At 42.8% G+C, this 18,242-nt stretch overlaps 1 protein-coding gene across 1 annotated transcript; it reads left to right on the top strand.

Moving 5' to 3' along the window:
• The first annotated feature begins 951 nt into the window (after nt 1-951).
• Nucleotides 952-16,896, top strand: LOC105940072 (epoxide hydrolase 4). Its single transcript, XM_012882526.3, has 7 exons — nt 952-1,581; nt 2,988-3,073; nt 4,579-4,736; nt 9,206-9,334; nt 9,722-9,825; nt 12,206-12,354; nt 15,889-16,896. Exons 1-7 carry the CDS (start codon nt 1,339-1,341, stop codon nt 16,127-16,129), a joined length of 1,110 nt encoding a protein of 369 aa, XP_012737980.1. The 5' UTR covers nt 952-1,338; the 3' UTR covers nt 16,130-16,896.
• The last annotated feature ends 1,346 nt before the right edge of the window (nt 16,897-18,242 follow it).

Genomic DNA, 18,242 nt, shown 5'->3' with positions numbered 1-18,242 from the left:
AGCAAGTTGGAAATGAAAAATCGCTGGAGTGGCAGATGTGAACAGCTGGTCAGACAGTGGTTTTAGCTGACTTTAGTAGTTTGACTAATTAAAACTGATCATGTTCATGTCAGGATGACATACAGGCGCTGGTCATATAACTAGAATATAACGAAAAAGTAGTTGTTTCAGTAATTCCATTCAAATTCTACTGATGCCTTCATCTTTTTGAATGGCTGACACCGAAGCTAAGCTATCCTGATACATAAACACTAGAAGTGCACATGTGCAGCAAGCAGAAACTAACAAAGAACGAGCACGCACACTGGCGTTACCTGAGCATATCAGAATGATTGGCATGTGGGAAAACCAATAGATGAGGTGATACCCCCACAACTTGAGGGACAGAGTGTGAGAGTTTTTTTTTTTTTTTTACAGGCCTGCAGCTCCCACAGAGATCAATGTTTTTAACCTTTTTCTAAATACATAACGTATTGACTACTTTCAGGATGGAAGGACGATTTTACCCAGTATAACAAAAAGTGTTTCTGAACAAGATTAACACATAGCATCTGCTGATCCTGCAGTTATTGTGAAAGTGTCATCCTATCTGTTACCACTCTGGACTTCACCAAGCGCTGAGAGCGACCCATTCTGTGTAAAGATGTGCTGGACTTGATACATCTGTAGGTATGAAAGCTGTTGGAAGGCCTGAATTCAAGGATTTGGAGAGCGAGCCCTTCTGGCAATTGGCACAAGACCACAGAGGCTGGGTGGTGACCAGCTCTAACTCCGTTAACCCCCTTTAATTACTCTAAATAAAATAGTACAGCCCCTACCATCACCATACAGGGTAGAAACTGTCTGGTGACATCCAGAGAGCAGCTGATTGCATTCTAAGCACGCAGGCTGTGTTGTCAGTGAGGCGTTGTTGCCATGGCAGCGGCATGACGCCGTGCCGCTTTGCAGTGATTTTTTTTTTCTGGGCTTTCTCTCCAGCCGAACGCAGCCCCTTCTTCTCTCGGCTGCCATGAAAAGGGCGAAAACAAAGAAAAGCCCCGAATGTCCGCCACGAACGGGGCACTGCTGTCTGACATTCGGTCCGTCCTCATCTCTCGGTCAGCATCGCATCCCGCTAAACACCGCCGCTGTCACACGCAAGCGTGAAATTCTGACGTGGTGCTCGTGCCACCGTCCCATTCAGCCGCCTGTCGGGACCCTCCCTTCAGACAGTCGTGCGTATGAACTGGTAGCGAGACAAGGGCGCCACCGGAGCTGAGGTTCAACGCCAGCGGTCGCTTATAGGGAGAGAATCAATAGGCAGCGCGACCTGGAGAGATCTCCTGCGGCAATGCGAAGATGGCGAGAGTGCTCCACAACTTGCTGTTTTTTCTGATCAGACTTGCGCTGAAGATCCGAGTTTGGGGATACTGGTCGTTAATCTACGGCTATTGTGCTCTCTGCACCGCCGCAGCGCTGCTGAAACTTTGCTGGAACATCGTGCTGAGGCCGACGGCCACCTTCCAATGGGGGATCCGCGAAACTCCCCCGGCTTGTCTGAATGACACGTCCTTGGGAACTCATTGTTATGTTAGGATCAAGGTAAGGCACAAACACGCGCGCTGTCTCGCGCCGGGTGCTGGGGCTGCTTGTGTTTAGAGTGCCTCGCGCGTGGGTTCACGTGCGCTCCCGCACCTTTTTTCCCGCCGCGCCGCGCCGCGCCGCGCCGCGCCGCGTCGTGACGAGCCGGACAGGGCCCGCCGGCTTCTGTTGTTGTGCTGTTGTTGGTTTGGCGGAGCTCAGGTGGTGGTGCTGAAAGAACAGCTCCTCCGCTTCACTTCCCTGCCTGCAGCGGGGCTGCAGCCTGCCTCCAGCCACCAACCTACGGGATGTGTTAACGATTATGTAATTTAAAATGTTGCACACCAAATCCTCCCTCCATAGAATCATTCTGTGAGTAGGAGAGTTTTCACGTTTTTCCTGGTAATCTGCCACAAATACAAGAGGATTGAGCTGCAGTTACCGAAGCTTTACGTGAGGTAACACGCTGATCAGGGACTTTGTTGAAAATCCGCGGAGCTGTTTCACCCATTGAAGTGCTTCGTGTTTATAATATATTTGATCTTTAAGCAAAAATACACAATATGAAGAGAGAGCAGTAAAATTAAACGACTGGTTATTGTAAATAAGGGCTTTAATTTGAGGCTCCAACTGGATGTTAATGACACTGATTTCCTACATAAATGCAGGTTGATATATTTTGTCCATCCTTAGTGTCCTGTGACCAGCCATGTTAGTTTTCCTAATTTTTCTTTACATTGGTACACAGAGGATCGTTATTTGGAGGTTTGTCTTTAATGTGAAAGTGCTGCAACAGACGTTGAACATGTGCATATTGTGTTACTCTGTTGAAAAAAAAAATTCGGCAAGCAATGGAATTGGATTGAAATGTTTATAAACTACCTTTATGCAATGCCTTGCAAAATAATTCACAGCCCTCTAATGATTTTCAGTTTTGTCATATACAACCACATTCTGTAATTTTTGTTATTGGGTCATGTTATCACAAGGTAGTGCAGATTTGTGAACAATGATTTTCATGTGTTGACAAAACTTCTCAAGTGGATTTAGGTCTAGAAGACAGGATGCAGCTATAAGGAGCAGCTTTCAGATGTATGAAAACATAGTTATTCTAAAATATTCAAAGACAGTTGGATCATGACGATCCTTTGTGTTGTAGGTTAGCATCCATCCCAAGCCCCGTTGAGCTTTTCGGTGAAACATGAAGCATCTCATACGTGGCAGTTAACATGTTTGGTTTCTCTGAGCTGTGTGTGCGCGTGCATGTGTGTGTGTGCACGTTAAAAGCATCAACATTACGCAGCCGATTCCCATTTTCACACTTGAGTCACTATAAATCATGAAAGCACAAGTGCTGAGTGGGTATGTTGCGGTTGGTGATGAGCTTGTCAGCCCAGCCTTTATTTGTGCGACTTTCCTTTCCACAGGAGTCTGGCCTTCGGTTTCACTACGTTGCTGCTGGGGAGAGAGGAAAACCCCTCATGCTGTTTTTGCATGGCTTCCCTGAGTTCTGGTAGGTGCGGTGGGGAGGGTGGGGGCAGCTGAGCCCAGAGCACCACCCTGGGCTCAGCTGCAAACGTGTCAGTAAAATTATTATTATGCAGTTGCTCTGGGTTTCATATAGCAGTCACCTCTCTAAAACTTCCCTTGACCACAGAATTTCTTTGCCGTGAGGTTGCCGCAGCACCGTTAGAGATCTGCATTCGGACTCTATGACTGCAAGCAGAAATCCACCCCAGCCTTACTCAGAAACATGGTTTACATTTGGAACGGAGGGTCCAAAGCATTCAAGATCTCCTTATCCTGAAATGAAAAAAAAAAAAAAGATGTTGAGCATTGTGCCCTGGCCTGGGGCCAAAGAGCTATAAGCCTGTCCATATCTGTAGGATGCTATGTAGGCTGAGGGCCAGACAAGGATTAATTTAACAGCAGACAGGAGAAGTTTCTGCTTCACTCTCCATTTTCCTGATTGGAATGTTGAACTGAGCTGAAGGTGCTCAGAAAGATTCATATCTTCTTTTAGAAATCTTTCCTTTATGTTCTGAAAAAAGAGTGATATATACAGTGCCTCAAGGAGGTAGTCATAGCCCTTGAACCTTTTCACATTTCATCACATTAAACCTCAAACTTCATGGAATTTCAATAGGATGTTATGAGATAGACTGACACAAAGCAGTGCACAGCTGCGGAGTGGGAGGAAAAGAATCCAAAGGTTTCCAATGCGCTAGACTTGTAGCCCTCTGGACTCAAACCTTTTTCAACTTACTGCAGTCACAGCTGCAAACGTCTTTTGGACCATTTTGCTTATTTCTCTTTACAGCTTAGCTCAAGGTCAGATGGAGAGCATGCCACAACTTCTTAAATTGATTCCCATCTGAACTTTGACTGGGCATTTCCGTTCCATGAATATGATTTGATGTAAACCATTCGGATGTAATTCTGGCTCAATGTTTAGGGCTGTTCTCCTGCTGGAAGGTGATCCTCTGCCTCAGTCTCAAGTCTTCTGCAGGTTTTCTTCAATGACTGCCCCGTGTAAAGCTTTTGTATCCTATCCCCACAATATGGTGCAGCCACCACCGTCTTTCACAGGTGTGCCCATGGTAATGTGCATTGCTGATCTCTCTACACATTAAAGTTCAGTTTTTGTCTCATCTGACTTGTTACCTTCTTTCTGAGCTGAAAGCATAGAAAGCTCTCAGCAGCGGAGCTACCTGCCGAGAATCTTTAACGCACCTGAAAAACCTTTTTGTCACTGAATCAAAGTATTTATTGTATTTGTCTCCGTAACCATTTATCACATATTTGTAAAACATGTAAAACTGCCAGAAAAACCAAAATAACATACTGTATGTAAGGACATTATATTAAATAAGTAATTGTCTTACTTAATGTTATTGGTACACTAGTTTTAAATCATATTGTGACTAATTATAAATCCATAAATTGAATGTATGGACCATATAGAAGCTCTGACAGATTTAAACTGTTGTTGCTGACTGTAAATCTGGCGTTCCTCAGGTTCTCCTGGCGCTACCAGCTGCGAGAATTCAAGAGTGAGTTCCGTGTGGTGGCGATCGACATGCGTGGCTACGGGGAATCCGACCTGCCGCTCTCCACTGAGAGCTACCACCTTGACTACCTGGTCACCGACGTGAAAGACATTGTGGAGTACCTGGGTGAGAAGTGTGTGTCTGCCGTCTTTAGAGAAGCCAGAGGGCTGGACCGTGTTGTCTCAGGTCAAAAATAAACCTGTTTATCAGGCCTGATCTTTGGACAGGCCTGCAGCACAGCATGACAAACTTCTTGTGAGTCAGACAGAAGCCCAGCAGTCTGCTCACTCCATCCTAACACTAGCAGGGAGCGAGCTTGAGGCTGTCCTCGCACACCAGCATCATCTGACAATTATCTGACTAGAATAGCTGTTCTTGTGCCTTTAATCCCCCGTTTTAAGGTTCTATTCCTATCCAGAGCTGAAATGTGGTTGAAGATTCAGGCTCACAGCTGTCGCTTCATGCCCAAATGTGTTAAAGTGACTGCTTTTGCAACAGTTACAAGAAAACTGATCTAATTCAAATGGTCACCTTGTGATTTTCCTGCAGTGGCCTTTACTTGTCTGTATTTGAAGGGGCACAAAGCCAAAGGCACTTATCAGCACATTCGATGTGCCCTCGTGTGGCTGTCTTGTTTTATATCGACGCAACAGACCCGTTATGGAAGCCATATAAGCGTTTTAAGAGGCACAAGCTGCACATCAACATCCAGCACTCACATATTGTTTCATTTTGCTTATGAGAATCCTGAGTGGGCATACATACTCCTACTATGGACTTTAAGGATTCCCCCATGTTTGTCCATCATATTTAGGGCTAATGGGCATTAAGGTGGCAGTGAGTAAATTAAAGCTTTCCCTCTCAAACCAGTCACAAGCAGCTGGAAATAAAGCTGATTACAGAGGCTGGAGGCCACGGCGGTTTAGTGGTGACAACAGCATTGTGCTGTTATGTTCATTTATTGCTTCTATAATGCAGTTAATACATCAATAATTCATTTTAAATATACAGAGTAAGTTGAAAGTGCAGTTTTAAATAAGAAAACATAAATCTATTTATTTATAATTGGAATGCAGGACTTAAGGAATTATATCTGTTCTAATTCTGATATGTACCCTTCATTTGATTTCTGTTTTTCCCTTTAACACCAGACAAACATTAAAAGGACATTAAAAGTTGCTGTTGCCATTAAAAGTAGTCAGTCATTTTGAAAAGAAAGTACACCCTCTTTTAGTTTAAGAGTTTTACCTTTCATTGCATAAAGTCCTCCAGCCTGCACCTGGCTCTATATTACATACATTTTGGAACTCCAGTGTGCAAAAACACACAGATCCCACACGAACAATATGTATTGAACAAAGATCAAACCACAAAGGTAAAACAAACTGACAACATTTATCAGAAGATTGAACAAGGGAAGTAGCAGACAGGTCCTGCTAAACAAATGCAAAGGATCAACTGATCCTCAGTCTCTATAAAAGCAGAGGTCAGCTGGCCTGGAGCATACAGGTTTTATTCTACCACGTTGTCAGAGAGGGAAGTCACCAACGACCAATCCGAGATCCGAGTTTGCTAAGGTCACCAACACCAATGACCTTAGCAAATCAATTCTGGCTGCGTTATACGTTTTTATATAAAGGGTGATCTATTATTCACAGCCCAACAGCTCCATCTCAGACTCTACAGGCCTCTGTTCACATGACAAAAGTTAAAGCGTGCCAGGAGAAGGCATCGTCTTTCCAAAATGAAAGTCTTACATCTGAATAGACCCCAATACTTCTGGAACAATCTATGTTGGACGGACGAGGTATGCTCATGAACACACAAAACCACAGCATATTAGCAGGAAAGATTGTGTCCAATGGCAGGCGTGCGCTGCCACTATGCCAAGGAGCAACTACATCAGCAATGATCTAAGAGAAGCAACTGTTGCTGCACATCAATCTGAGGAGGATTAAAAATCCCCTCTTGTTTCCAAACATCTTAAAGCCCGTTGTTCTGCAGCAAATGAGATTATTTAGTGTGGAAAACTTTCAGGACCGCTCTTGATCTTCCCATGAGTGGACGTCACAGCAAATTCATCCCCTGCTGGTCAGATGGTGCAAGGGTCAGAGAAACTGCAAAGTACACTTCAAAAGCTGTGGTAGAACTTTAAGAAAGCAGGGCCTACCTGAGCAAACAGGATACAAAGAAGAGCACACCGACATCCCAACACAATGCTAGAGACAGATTAGGTTGCACAGAAAATAACTATTTCAAGTTGGTACTACTAAAATTTCTCAGTTTTGGCTTCATCTTTGTGGAACAAGTGACCGTATGGAAAGTGTTGAGTGCTTTTTGTACCCTTAAAGTGTCTGAAAAATCAGATTTTTTAAAATATATTGTCTAATGAAAAACCCTGGAACTGAAAGGTGTACTTTGTTTTCATCATGGACGTTGCTCTGAAGGCTGCCTCCTCTGCTGTTTTGGCAAAGGGCTCATTCATAAATGATGTGGCCTCACTGACTGTCTGTCAGCTCTTACCTTAATACAGCATTTCTCTGACAGTGTTAAAGGAAACCAACAACTGAGTTCTTCTGACTGACAGCTAACAGAAACTCAGTGTAGCAAAACGGATACAGGAGGGAAATGGCACCCTCTGCTACTGGTTAGTTGGATGATAGATAAGCCAGTGGAGGTCAAGAAGCTAAATATGGGCCAGTGCTACTATTAGGCTAATGCACTGTCCCTAATCTGAGCCTGGCGGACAGTTCAGCCCTTGGTAATGTGCTCCAGCAGCTTTGGAGCACATTCCTTGTGAATCATCAAAGAAAGCACCATTTTAGTAAAGCCAGGGATGGATGTTGGATAGCTTCCTGCATTGTTCTTGCTGTCACTGTCAATTACTTCACTGGCTGTCAGGAGAGAAGCCCTCAATAATTCATCCTACTGTGCAAATCACGCTCAATGGTCACTTAAGTGGAGAAAAGCCTGCTCTGATTGTACAACACCTGCTGTACTCTGCCCAGCAACAAGACGACAGAAACCTTTACGCCTCAGTCCACACCCTCTGGGAAAATGTTATTGTTCATTTTGGAAATTAAAAAGAATTCCATCCACTTCATTTTTCTTTAGATCTGGATCTAGACTTGACACATGAAGTGGCTTTGATTCAGATCAAAGTCCCATCGCAGCCATGGCTGAAGCTCAACCTCTGTCACATTCCCAAGTCTTTTGCAGCCTCTAACGGGTTTTTCTTTCCGGACTGCCTTTTATTTAACTTTATCCATTTATCCTTCAAGACTGCTCAGCTTCCCTGTCCCTGCTGAAGAAAAGCAACGCCACAGCATGACGCTGCCGCCACCACGTTTCACCAAGGTGGCTCCAGGATGATGTGTAGCGTTGTCTTCTCCACAACATTCTCCCTGAGCCGTCTGCTGTGTTCCTCTGTCTTCACGATGCCCTTTGCTCTCTGAATCTAGAAAGAAGATTTTTTTATCTCTAGAAATCTTTTGTAAAAACTATGCTCTTTTACATTCTAATCCCAATGAAATACATAGAGCTTTGAGGCTGTAATGTGGCAAGAGGTGAAAGTCAAAGCAGTAGGCGGCTGCCCATTAAACGGGAGTGAGCAGGTGGGGATTAGTCTAAAGCAGCAAAGTTGAGACTTTGCTGCATCGCTGTGAAAAATGTGCGAGCTCGGGGTTGATGGGTGGTTAAATCATATAAACAGGTGGAAATGGGTCTATCACCGGTTGCACAGGGGATTACTCTCTAGGGATTGGAACAGTAATGGGATCATTCCGATCCTTTTGCCATGGTCTGCCTAGGCTGCCGGTCATTAAAAGCATTCATTAGAGGAGACAAAAGGTTCTCTGAGGGAAGAAGGTTTTACCGGGAAACTTTAAGTTTCACTTTCCAGCACTGTTCCGTAAGAAAGTATTTGCCTCATTTTAGATGTATCCAATTTTTGAAACTCTGTCGCATCATCAAAGTTAACATCAGACAAAGTGAACCTGGGGTAAATGATTATTTCATTGATTAAGGACAATTAAAAGTAATTACCTTCTAAACCAATTACCTGGTTCCACCACCCTTGGTAGCAGCAGCTGCAATCAAGTGTTTAGGAAGTTGTCAGGGACTGTGTTACATCATTGTGGAGGAACAGCAGGTTCTCTCAGCAGATGATGTTCTGGTTCTGAAGTGCTGCTTTAGCTTTTGAAGATCTTTTAGCCTACATCATGTTAGGCAGGTTCTATTTAAGGGATCTCTGGATCCAGTAGGTTTTGCCTGGGTTTGGCTAGTGAAACTGAAACAAAAAAATGCTTGATTACAATTTATTTTTTATTAATTAGGGGCACAATTATTCAATTTTTTATACATTGGACCAAGTGGGATTGGATGCCCCCCCCATTAATAAATACAGAAGATGCTTTGATTGATGCATTTAATATTTATTAAGGTCACCTGTGTCTGATATAAATGAAGTGAGAAATTTCCATGTGACGCTAAAACCAAAACAAGAGCTCCGTGCTTCTTCACGGCACCGTATGCATAAGAGTGTTTAGTTTGAAGGAAACAAAGGATGTTTCATGTGTGTTTTCTTTACTTCCAAGGGTACAACAGGTGTTGCCTGGTAGGTCACGACTGGGGCGGAACGATAGCCTGGCTGTTTGCCATACACTACCCTGAGATGGTGACAAAGCTGATCGTCCTGAACTGCCCCCACCCTTCTGTGTTCACAGGTAGGACCCCACCACGAGCACAGCCTCATACAGCACTCTTTGTGTTTTAAGGGAAAACCAATTTTCCTCAAGCTAATCAGAGACGCTCCAGTTTGGCTCTTGGATTATTACAGGAATTAGGATCGTTAATTAGGAGGTGTTATTACTTCCATTGCACGTCTGCATCCAGCTGGCAAATCTTCTGCCTTTGGGGCAAGATGATGAGGAGCTAATTACGGGGAGGCACGCGCAAAGCTGGAACAGCAGGTTCAGCTGTAGCAGAAAGGGCGGCAAAGTCAGATCACATCCACGGTCCGGCAGTGTGTGCAAACTTTCCCTTAATTAAAACCAAGAACTAAACGTCTCTCTCGCTCCCCTCCTGTCTCTCTCTCTCTCTCTTTCCTCCAGACTACGCCCTGCGTCACCCCAGCCAGCTGCTGAAATCCAGCCATTTCTTTTTCTTTCAGCTGCCCCGCTTCCCGGAGCTCATGCTCTCCATCAATGATTTCAAGGTGGGCTTACATGCTTTCAAGGTCAGGTTTGTATGCATGCGTGTCGGCAGGTGGGCTTGCACTCATGTCCGTGTGTGTGTGTGTGTGTGTGTGTGTGTGTGTGTGTGTGTGTGTGTGTGTGTGTGTGTGTGTGTGTGTGTGTGTGTGTGTGTGTGTGTGTGTGTGTGTGTGTGTGAGAGCCCTGGCAGATGCATAGGCTTCTGTTCTGGGTAATAATATGACAGGAAGCTGGTGCCTCCTTACCTCCAATTAAATACAGTGCAGCAGTGAAGTATCTGTCCCCTTACAGATTTCTTCTGTTGTTGCTTTTTTGTCACACTTTATCAAACAAGTGGTAATATCAGACAAAACCAACCAAAGCAAATTCAAAATGCAGTTTCCAAATGATAATTCTACTTTAATAAGGGGAAAGCTATCCAAACTCACCTGACCTTTGTAATAGCTGAAAATGTGTCTTTTACATCACTATGCAGGAATTCTGCCCAGCTCTCCTTGCCTTAATGGTTTAATGTTAGCCTCATTGGAGAACTGAAGGAACATCTCACAGATTCACGTTTTGCTTTTGACTAGGCCACTCCAAAACCTTGATTTGTGGGTTCACCTGGGACGTTCCCAGGTGGACCTGCTGCTGTGCTTCAGATGGTTGTCCTGCTACAAAGTCATGAACTGATAGTTGGACATTCTCCTTCAGGCCTTGCAGGTAGAGAGCCAAACTCATGGTTCCATCATTTACAGTAAGTGGTCCAGGTCCTGAAACAACAAAGCAGCCCCAGACTGTTGGAATGAGGTTCTTTTTCTGAAGATGTGCTAGTTTTACAATGACTGACTGGACTCACAACCTGTAAAACGTCCTGCTTTTGTCTCATCAGTGCACAGAAGATTTCCCAAAGGTTTCAGGGAGCATCAAAATGTTTTTGGGAAGAATGAGACAGGCCTTTGTGTTTACAGTAGTCAGCATTGGTTTTGACCTGGGAACTCTCCCATGGATGTCATATTTGCCCAGTCTCTCCGTCTTATTGAGGAATCCTGAACTCTGACCTTAACCGAGGCAGAGGAGACCTTAGTGCCTTAGACGTCGATCTGGGTTTTTTTGTGACCTCATGGATAAGTTGTTGATATCCTCATACAGCCAGTCCATGTTTTCTCTATTTGTGGATAACAGCTCTCACTGTGTTTCACTGGAGTCCCAAAGACTTAGAGAGGATTTCATGATCCTGATAGATATCAGTGACTTCATTTCTTGTCTGTTCTTGAATTTCTTTAGATGCAGTCATGACGTGCTGCGTTTGCAATCTTTTAGGCTACTCCATGTTGTCAGTCGGGTTGTATTTATGTGATTTATATATTCTGCAGGGCTGAGACCTGGGTATATTTAGTAAAACTGAACTAAGTGGTTAGTCACAGTTGATTTAAGATTTACCAAGATGGACAATTATTCTTTATTCATTGCTTTTAATTATTTTTTTCCCCTTAAAACATTTTTATTTAAAAAAAATAATAATCTTACGTGAATATGTGTTTGATGATCTGACATTTTTTCAAGTAAGAAATAGGGAAAACAAAGAAATATTTAAAAGAATATTTTCACAGCACTGCATATAGCAGAAAACATTTTCTTCGTTAAGAATAAAGCTACTCACAACATTCACAAATTATAGCGCCATAAAAAAAACCTCATAAGTCCCAGAAATACTTTACTAAATTAAACATTGGAAAAATGGCAGCTCATACATTTACAGCGAGGCTCTGATCATTGTTAGCTCTCAGGAACCTTTCACTGCCTTGCTGTGTTAAAGCCTCTGTCCATTTCTGATGTTCAAGTTGCCAAAATTTGCCTCTAATTTAAAACGACATAGACCAACATTGACCGATTATGACACGGTCACTGTCTGTGAAGTCCATCCATTTTCTTATTCCTCGTGTTTCGTCTCCATCTCTCTAATTCCCCATCAAATAAAAGATTTGTATAAAGCTTTTAACTCAAACCAAACCAAAGCTAATAAGGTGAGTCATAATAAAAGCACTGCAGCACACTTCATTGTGGTGTACCTTCACAAAAAAAAGGCTTTCCTTTTTTTTTCTTCAAATTTTAGGGATCATGCTGGTTTTGGCAGCAGTTTTGCTGGTCAGCTGTAAGATTGATGCCATATGTTTTGTCTGACTTTTCAGATTTAGAAGCACAGCAGGAAATGCTGTCAAGCCAGCAGTAAAGTCAGACAGCCAGAGCTGCAGCTGAAGGTCATCAGAGCTGGTTTCAACAGCAAAGTAGCTTCTCTGTCTCGCGTTACAGGAATGTTGGCCGTTCTCCTCTAAATTTTCTGTAGATCAAACAGTCCCAGTGTCAGGCTCACCCAGCAGTCTGCCGCTGTCTCTCCTGCAGGCTCTGAAGGCTTTGTTCACCAGTCGAAGCACGGGAATTGGGAGAAAAGGCCGGTGGCTGACTGCAGAGGACTTGGAAGCCTATTTGTATGCACTCTCGCAGCCGGGAGCTCTAACAGGAGCCCTCAACTATTACAGGAATGTCTTCAGGTGGGAGACTGACGCACATCAACACACAGTAGAAATGTTCTGAGTTTCAGGCCGGCTTTTTTTAAAAAGAGACAGAGAGTTGGACAGTTTCAGGCTAACATTGAGGAAGTCATTTTTTATATTGAACTGTTATTTCAAACAAAAATGTGCTAAAAGGGCTTTTATGGGTCTGAAAGCATCTGGGGTAACCCACCGGTCCTCCAACGGTCCTGATCTGTCTTACGTACATGATTTTAGGAAGGTTTCCGAATCAAAATCCTGTCACAATGACCCAGTTCTGTGGTCAAAATGTCACTAGGTGGTTTATTGCATCACACATAGTCATTGTCTTCATAGTAATTTCTAATTAACACTTAAAAAAGGTTTAACCTCAGAAGTACCTTGCCACAGTATTTTTACTTTTGGACATTTCCACAACTTGTCACATTAAGACCACACCCACAAAGTAGTGTATGATTGTGAAGTAGGAGAAAAACATGGATTACATTTTTTTTATATAAAAATCCAGGTGGCCTCTGTCTCAATACTTAGTAGAAGCAACTCTTGCTGCAGTTATAATGACAAATCTTAAGTTTATTTCTCTACCAGCTTTACACACAGAAACAGAGATCTTTGACCATTCTTTGTTCTATCTGAAACTCAAGCAGATTAGATGGAGAATGTCTATGAACATTAATTTCCCAGTGTTGCCACAGATTCCCAAATGGATTTATGTCTTGGCTTTAACTGTATCGTTCTAACAAAAACCAAATAGTTTATTCTTTGGTATTGAATTGTACTTTTGGCTGTATGTGTAGGGTTGTTGTGCTACAGGCCCTGTCTCCAGTGTTTAGCTCTAACATGTTGACTTCCAGGTATGACCCATGTTAAGATCCATCATCCACCCTTTAACTCTGAGCAGCATCTCTGGTGATGCTGAAGAAAGGTATTCTCACATTTTTTTTCAGACAGGACTTTGTGTGTTCAGGGTAATATATTAGCTTTCCGCCACACTTGGGATTTTGCGGGTAAAAACTTTCATTTTGGTATTATCTGACCAGAACCCCTTAGTCCACATTTTTGTTGTTGCCCCCCAGATGGTCAGGAGCGAACCACAAACACAACTTCTGGATCTCTTTTAGCCATTGCTTTCTTCTTGCTGCTCTGCTAAACAGACCAGATGGATGAAGTCCCCAACTAATAGATCTCCTGAGGACAGTTTCTCCCACCTTAGTTGGGGGTCTCTGCATCTCCTCAAGAGTTACCAAGGGCCTCCAGCCGCTGAGCAATACTGTCAGTGGCTGGAGGAATCAGCATCAGAGTCAACTTTTTATGTCAGTTTTCATTTTTATTGATGTATGTGTTTTTTTCTTTGGAGGGGGGGGGGGGGGGGGGGGGGGGGCTGGATTTTATTTAGGGGTATCGGAGAAATGAGAGCTGAATACATTTGTGTATATATATATATATATATATATGTATGATAAAATTTCTATAATATACATTGAAGTTTATCTTTGTAGTGTTAACAGATGAGCAAAGCTTCAAGGGGTAAAAATCCCTTTAAACTGTGATAAGACAGTAAAGACATGTTCTGTTTGCAAGAAGCAGTAATAAAGACAGTCTTTAAATAAAAGCCCCTCCTCAGACAGAAACTACTCCAGGTCTGCCGGTGCCTTGAAATGCTATTTACTGTTAAGTCTGTATTAATCCTGTAGGTTATTTGAGCTTTGCATGTAAGGATTTCACACAAGCCATGGCTATTTATTGAGAATTTAGCTGTACCCCCCACTGTCAGAGCTCCCTGATGTCTAAAAGTGTCAACATAATTGACATATTCTACTAAATATTTGTATTATCCTGCATTTCTCTTTAATACACTTTGCACTTCAGTAAGTAGAAAGGAGGAAGAGGGAAGAATATTGAAGGGTATCTACTGTTATTTTTTACATGTGAACCCTGCATGCATGACTGGGCATGCCATCTGCTCCCTTCTCAAGCAAGGAGCTTCCTCTGAATTGCTTTTATCTGCTTACGTAAAAGGAATTTCACTGACCCAAGCTCAGTTAACATCACCAGGGATGTAAAAATAAACACGTATTCATTATTCATTTATCTAATTGGTATTTATTGATCAGTTCTTTAAAGATTCATCAGCTGTTGTACTGTGTGGGATTTCACTATCAGTATAGGGCATCAGGATAATATCTTCTGCTCTATCAGGAAACCGGTGCGTTGACATCAGTGGCCTGCATGAAGCAAACCCCTGCTCCTGCTGCAGCTCTGAAACCAATCCTGGTCAGTGGGTGGGACACTGGTGACCTGCTTAGTTCACCTCACTATTTTCTACAAGGCTCTCTTGTCTACTATGCTGCAGCATAGTAGACAATTAAAATTGACCATTGAGGTTGTTGTTTCTGCTCCGGCTCTCTCGCAGTTTGCCACACAGCATGTAGGAGAAATGTGGAGCAACGTGCTCTGGTCAGATGAGAACAGGATTGAACTTTTTGGCCCCCAGGTGATACACGGTGGTGGCAGCATTCGGGTATGGGATGTTTTTCCAAAGCAGAGATAGGGAAATCGGTGAGAGCCGATTGGAAGATGGTGAAGATAAATACATGTCAATACTGAAAGAGAACCCATTAGAGTATTGGTCACCAGCATGGTACCTGTGGGCACCAAGAAGCCCCCGAGGACCACATGTGGTGCCCACGAGCCTGTTCTAAAAAAAAGGCACAATCCACCAGTGAACTGCATCTAAAACCTCATTTTATTCCGATACTCTTCCTGTTTATACCCACTTGCATTTATACAGATTGAAAAATTGACAATATCTATAACAAAGCATGAAAAATGTATTTATTTTAAATAAAGTTAAGGTGAACTGAAACTCTTCTTGGTCAAAGTTCAGTACAGGTAGCCCTTTGTATGACACAATACCAGTGAAGCAGCTCTCATTCTCAAAAGGTTTGGTGACCCCTGTGTTAGAGGCTGCAACATACTTCAAGCTGGGCAGAGTTTCACCTTCCACCTGGATAATGACCCTCAACCTGCAGCCAGAGTCAAACCATAATGGAGGGTCAGAATTGCCCTTTTAAAGTCAAAACCTAAATTCCATGGAGAATCTCATGACTTGAAAATTGATGCTCGTAGATTCTTTCCATCAAATCTGACTGTGTTCAAGTTATTTAAGAGAAATGTGGTGCAAATCTGGTGGAGACATACTGCAAAAGCGGACACAATGAAGTATTGGGTGGGTGGGGTGGGGGGGGGGGGGGGGAAGGTGCTATAAAAGCACCTTACACTTTTCAGATTTTTTATTTTTGGGAACACTTCTTTGGAAAAACGTGTATCTTTGCCTTCCACTTCACAATTATTAACCACTGTGTTGGCCTGTCACCTAAAATGTCAATAAAATGCACTTGGTATGTGGCTTCAATGTGAGAGCACGTAAACAAAAGTTCAAGAAATATGAATACTCTTTCCAGGTCATTTCTAGGGTGTATTTTCCTCTGTCAAATTTCAGCTAAATTTAGTTTTCTTTGTTGTTGTCATCAGCTCCCTCCCACTGAGCCACAATCACGTGAGGTCCCCGGTGTTGCTGCTGTGGGGAGAACGGGACGCCTTCCTGGAGCAGGAGATGGCCGAGGCTTGCCGCCTTTACATCAGGAATCACTTCCGTCTCAACATCATTTCTGGGGCCAGCCACTGGCTGCAGCAGGACCAGCCCGACATCGTCAACACCCTCATATGGACCTTCCTGAAGGAGGGAGAGGGGCGCAAAAGCTACAGGAACTAAACCCACAGCAAAGCCTCCGCCCCCTGCACCGTCTCCCTTCCCCTGCCCTCACTGTCCACCCCCCACCCCCCGGAAGCCTTGAATATGCCTGTGATACCAAGCAACATAGTGATGATGCAATCATTCTTTAAACTTTTCACATTTTAGATATTTTTTTAAAAGAAGTCAGCAACAAAGGAGAGAATCGAAGCACACCTCACCAGAGAGGACACTGCAGAACACGCGTTTAAGATTATTTTTAGTTTGTTTCTTTTTTTTTTTTTGCACATAACAGTGACATCCGCCTTAAAGTCTGTCGGTAACAGCATTACAAATGTGTGGCGAAATCTTTTCTTTGTGACCTGTATTGTGTGGTGCCTTTTTAACGTTGGAGCTGTTGCGGTGTGAAGATGTCCCGAGCCGTTGGGGCGTCCCGTTGTCCACTGTACTCGTGTGTTTCTCTGTGCTCGGCTGTATTTTGGGCACAGTTCCCTGGGAGTCTCGCCTCCCGGGGATCCGTTTATCAGGTAGTGTTTGTCAAAAGGACTTTTCTTTTTTGTAATTATATTTATTTTTTTTCTCTCAGATATTTGCTTAAATGTAGAGAATGTTAACTTGATCTTCCTGTATAGAAATATTAGTGATGGTTGCCTATCGTACTATTTTGTATCTCTTCCTACACACTGCATTTTGAAACTCACTGAGCCAGGTCGATACTGTTTGATTTTATAAATAAACCGAATAAGTGTCAGTCTGTCAAGACTACAATGCTTCTTCACATTTTCAGCCTCCTTTTGGGTGACTGTTATTGCCGAGTCTTTTGAGGCTATAAACAGAACCTTATGCTCTGTTTTTATGCTTGCGGATGTCTCCCCAACGGCCACCGTAAGCTTTTAGCCCAGATGAGATGAAAAGCAGCAGAAATAGCTGAGGATACGTTACTAAATCTGTCAGAGCTGAATGATGCAGCAGTTTAAAGCTTTTCCGTGGAACAAACGTCTGGATTGTTGATATTTATAACTTTGCTCTGTGCCAAAGAGAAATGCTGATGTAGAGTCACAATGAATTATTTTCAGACACTGAGTTACACATAAAGGTGTGTCAGCACTCTCACACACACACACACTCACGCACATCCTTGTTTAAGATACAAAATGAGGACCGTGACTTGCTTTCCACAGACTTCTACTTATTTTCAAGCCTTTCCATGGCCTAACCCTGACCCTAGTCTGACCCTAACCTTTACCAGTATACACCTAACCTAAACCTAATTGAGACCTTAGTCCTAAACCTAACCCCTGGTCCAGAAAAAAGTGAGGACCAAAATAAATGTCATCAAAGTCCCCACTTTACAAGTAAAATGAGCAAAAATGTTCACTCTCAGCTGCAATTACAATAACACACACACATACAAACCCTGCTGTTCCACCTAAGAGTGCAGAGTTTTTAATCTATTAGCAATATATGGCAACTTGTTGTTTCTAAAAATGAAGATTTCCAGTTACTGATACATCCGCACAACTATTTAGAATTAATAAACATTTATTTTCCATTTGAACAAATTCTTTTGTCGTAATGATTTCATATTAAACCCCTAGATCCCGTTGCTCTATTCAGAAAATCAAAACACAAATTGTTTAAATCCTTGCACGGTGCACACACCACACCGTCCACATTTATAGTTGCGTTGACAACCCAGGACAAGAGCAACAATACAGGAAGAGACAATGACGTCAGCATGTGGGCTCCTTCAGGGACAGTCAGGAAATGTTGAAACAGGCTAACAAAATAACAATTTTTACTTAGCTTTTTACAGCTGAGATAAAAAATAAGATCCAATTGCGATTCACAAATAGAATAATTTTTTGTTTGGCTTAAAAAGAAAGTTGGAATTTCTGCCTCAGTAATCTCACTGTCCTTTGTATGCATTCATAGATATATGCGTACTGTGTAACCTACTTCTGTGTTTATGCATATATTTGTATTTGTAGCTCATTCTCGCACTGTTTTAATGCCTTTTTTTAAAAACTGCAGTAGGTAGAATCAAAGCATATGCGTCAACCTATAACAGATAACATATGAATGCGACAAAACCTAAAGGCGTCGTTTTAAAAGCTTGACATTGTGCTTGCAC

The sequence above is a fragment of the Fundulus heteroclitus genome, chromosome 9 (assembly GCF_011125445.2).
Source record: "Fundulus heteroclitus isolate FHET01 chromosome 9, MU-UCD_Fhet_4.1, whole genome shotgun sequence".
Taxonomy (NCBI): domain Eukaryota; kingdom Metazoa; phylum Chordata; class Actinopteri; order Cyprinodontiformes; family Fundulidae; genus Fundulus; species Fundulus heteroclitus.
Note: the sequence above shows the minus strand (reverse complement) of the source record. Positions and strands in the feature narration are given on the sequence as shown.